This window comes from Meleagris gallopavo (assembly GCF_000146605.3).
Source record: "Meleagris gallopavo isolate NT-WF06-2002-E0010 breed Aviagen turkey brand Nicholas breeding stock chromosome 27 unlocalized genomic scaffold, Turkey_5.1 Chr27_random_7180001860690, whole genome shotgun sequence".
Classification (NCBI taxonomy): Eukaryota; Metazoa; Chordata; class Aves; order Galliformes; family Phasianidae; genus Meleagris; species Meleagris gallopavo.
In genome coordinates, this window is record NW_011100473.1 from 13,350 (window position 1) to 16,882 (window position 3,533).

General features: G+C 58.0%; 1 protein-coding gene across 3 annotated transcripts in view; it reads left to right on the forward strand.

Moving 5' to 3' along the window:
- The first annotated feature begins 43 nt into the window (after nucleotides 1–43).
- CLK2 (CDC like kinase 2) overlaps nucleotides 44–3,533 on the forward strand; it is a 9,112-nt gene continuing 5,622 nt past the window's right edge. Inside the window, exons 1-2 of one of the 3 annotated variants that reach the window (XM_010726473.3) lie at nucleotides 44–1,038; nucleotides 2,255–2,489. In XM_010726473.3, the coding sequence (XP_010724775.2) occupies nucleotides 680–1,038; nucleotides 2,255–2,489 (594 nt within the window). In that variant the 5' untranslated portion in view covers nucleotides 44–679. Of the gene's footprint in view, nucleotides 1,039–2,254; nucleotides 2,490–3,533 lie in introns of those variants that run through there. The other 2 variants (XM_010726472.3, XM_019610866.2) reach the window with 2 other exon arrangements.

Sequence of the window (3,533 nt, forward strand, 5' to 3'; positions counted from 1 at the left end):
GGAGGGCAGCTTTCAGCTGGCTGTCAGGGGGAAGTTGTTTGCTGTGAGTCCCTCCCAACCCAAACCGTTCTGTGATGGCGATGAGCTCCGCAGGTTGGGAATGGAGGAGGTGCTGCCCGTAGGGGTGCAGCGCTGTGCCGGCGTTTATCAGGGGGTTCTCGTTGCTTTTGGCCCCGATGTCCCCCCCCTGCAGTGCAGGGCTGTGAGCTGCCTGTTGGGGTCAGGTCTGCAAGGCTTCCTGAACGCCTCTGTGTGTGCAGAGGGTGTTTGTGCCCCTCGGATCCCATAGGATCTCTGTGCTCGGAGTGGGGGAGCGCAGGGGTAGGGAAGCAGAGCTGTTTGTTTAGCAGCCATCACTGAGGGGGCTGCAGTGCTGCTGCCGGGGCTTTGGGGCGAGCGTTGGTGGCATCCCGAGTTGCCTTTTGTCTTCCTTTGGTTTTTCCCTGTGTTCTGGGCTGGTGTTGGTTTATCTGGGGTTTATTTGGGGGAGGTGGGCGCACTTCAAACCTTTGGCACAAGCACTGGTGGCTTCCTGAGCTGCCTTTTGTCTTCCTTGGTTCTTCCCAGTGCTTCTGTATTTCTTGGGACGGCGTTTGGGGTTTATCCGGAGTTTATCTGGGGAAGGTGGAGGAGCTGCAAACCTGAACACTTCTGGAGCTGTGAATGTTAAGGAGCAGGGATGGGAGGTGCAGGGGGAAACACAAAGCTGGCAGTCCTGGCCCACGTGGACGCACGCAGCTCCTCCCACACGAAGCTCTGGGATTTCATGGCAGTTTTTACCCCCTGCGCGAACCCAAATCGTTTCCTCCCCTTCTTTGCCCCGCTGCTTTTCCTCTCGTACATCCGCAGTCCTAACTCCGCGTTGTCTCTGCAGATGCCTCATTCCAGAAGGTTCCGCTCGTCGGAGCGCAGCAGCCGGGGCAGCTTCCACGAGCGTTACAGGAGCCGCAAACACAAGAGGCGGCGGTCGAGATCCAGCAGCAGCGAACGTGAGAGGAGGCACCGCCGGGAGGGCAGCTACCACGTCCGCTCCAGGAGGTGGGGTGGGGGGTCGGGGGCGGCCTTGAAGGGTCCCCTGCTTGGGTTGGGGGCGGTCGGCCCCCTTTTGGGAGCTCTCTGCCGGGTCGTGTTTACGGCTGGGAAGAGGATCGGAGAATGGGAGAACGGCCTGGGTTGGAGAGGATGGCGGTGATGATTGAGTTTCAAGCCTCTGCTGTGTGCAGGGTCGCCAACCACCAGCCCAGGCTGCCCAGAGAATCCTGGGCAGCCCTTGAGGTCCCTTCCAACCCAAACTGTTCTGTGATTCTGTGACCCCACAACTCCACTCCCCCCCAGACGTACCTCCGGTGATCCATGATCCTTAAATTCCCTTCCAACCCCAACCCTCTGGTTCTGTGTGTGATCCTCCGACCCGACTCTCTCTGATTCTTTGCGTGTGATCCTCCAATCCAACCCATCCTGTATGTGTGATCCTCCAATCCATTCTATGATTCTGTGTGTGATCCTCCAACCCAACCCATTCTGTGTGTGATCCCCCAACCCATTCTATGATTCTTTATGTGTGATCCCCCAGCCCATTCTATGATTCTGTCTGTGATCCCCCAGCCCATTCTATGATTCTGTCTGTGATCCTCCAACCCAACCCATTCTGTTTGATCACCCAGCCCATTCTATGATTCTATGTGTGATCCCCCAGCCCATTCTATGATTCTTTATGTGTGATCCTCCAACCCATTCTATGATTCTTTATGTGTGATCCCCCAGCCCATTCTATGATTCTTTATGTGTGATCCCCCAGCCCATTCTATGATCCTGTATGTGTGATCCCCCAGCCCATTCTATGATTCTGTCTGTGATCCTCCAACCCATTCTATGATTCTGTGTGTGATCCCCCAGCCCATTCTATGATTCTGTGTGTGTGATCCCCCAGCCCATTCTATGATCCTGTATGTGTGATCCCCCAGCCCATTCTATGATCCTGTATGTGTGATCCCCCAGCCCATTCTATGATTCTGTCTGTGATCCCCCAGCCCATTCTATGATTCTGTCTGTGATCCCCCAGCCCATTCTGTCTGTGATCCCCCAACCCATTCTGTCTGTGATCCCCCAACCCATTCTATGATTCTGTCTGTGATCCCCCAACCCATTCTATGATTCTGTCTGTGATCCCCCAACCCATTCTATGATTCTGTCTGTGATCCCCCAGCCCAACCCATTCCACGGTTGATCCCCCCGCCTCTCTCCCCCTCCCCAGCTACGACGACCACTCAGCAGACAGGAGGGCCTACGACCGCCGTTACTGCGACAGCTACCGCCGCAACGATTACAGCCGGGAGCGAGGAGAGCCCTACTACGACCCCGAGTACCGGCATTCCTACGAGTACCGGCGCTCCCGGGACCGCGACGGCAGCTACCGGAGCTGCAAAAGCAGCCGGCGTAAGCACAGGCGGAGGCGGCGCCGCAGCCGGTCCTTTAGTCGTTCCTCATCGGTGAGTATCGTGCCGTGCTGGGCCTCCCCGTAACCTTTCTCCTGCAGGTGGAGAGTTGGGGTAAGTAGAAAACTCGCTTTCTAACCTCGCTCTTGGATTTGGCTCGAGGAACGGTTAGGTTTGGTGAGGGGTTTGGCTGCTGTCCTGATGCGGCTCGGTTGCGCCGTGTCGGTTCGAGTGCTGCCTCAGGAGGACGGGAGCGCCTGGCAGGGCTGGCACGGCCCCCTGGGGCGCTGCTGCAGTCCAACCCCAGCTCCTTTATCCCCTCCGAGCTCTGCTTTTGTCTGCTGGTGCTCGTTAAGGGCTGTGAACCCCGGCCAAGCAGCCTTTGTGTGAGGTTTGTGCGGCAGGCGTTCGGCTGTTCCCGACCCCGCAGAGCCCAGGCTGTGTGCAGCAGGTCCCTCTGGCCCCTGAGCCGGGCCTGCGGCAGGAGCTCCAGCTCTGAGCAAAGCCCCGTGTCAGCGCAGGCTCCTTTCGGGTGGGCCCAGTGCTTGTGGGATGCCACAGAGGGGATGCAGCTTGTGGTCTGCTCAGCTCGGGCAGAGGCAGCGAGCAGCTCAGGCTCTTCCCGGCAGCGTCCCCGGCTTTCTCTTCTCGTCTGTTCTGCTGTTCACCTCCCGCTTCTGTCGGAGCCCAGCCGTGTTCTCTGCTCTGTGCTGGAGCTCTCAGTGTTGTCTGGTCCGTTCTCACCGTATGTCCAGGGCTGGGGTTACGGGCTGCATCCAGCTCCCCAGGCTGCTGTCTGGTTGCTCCCGAGTCCGGGATACTGAGCTGAGCTGGAAGCAGGAGTTTTCTCTTCTCTGGTGCGAACCTCTTACCTGCCTCGTCCCAGGCTGTCCCCGTTCCCCTTTGGGCCTTCGCTTCTCTCTTGGAAGTCAGCCTTTCCAGGATCAGCTTCTTTAAGGGGGGCTTAGGAAGGAGCGCCACGTCTGCCCCCAAGGCAGTTTCTCTCCGATTCTGCTTTCGGATGAATCTTTGTACCAAGAACTGCTTCCAAAATCTCCGAATCCATCTTTTTCTGAGCGCTGGGGGGTGGAAGGGGAG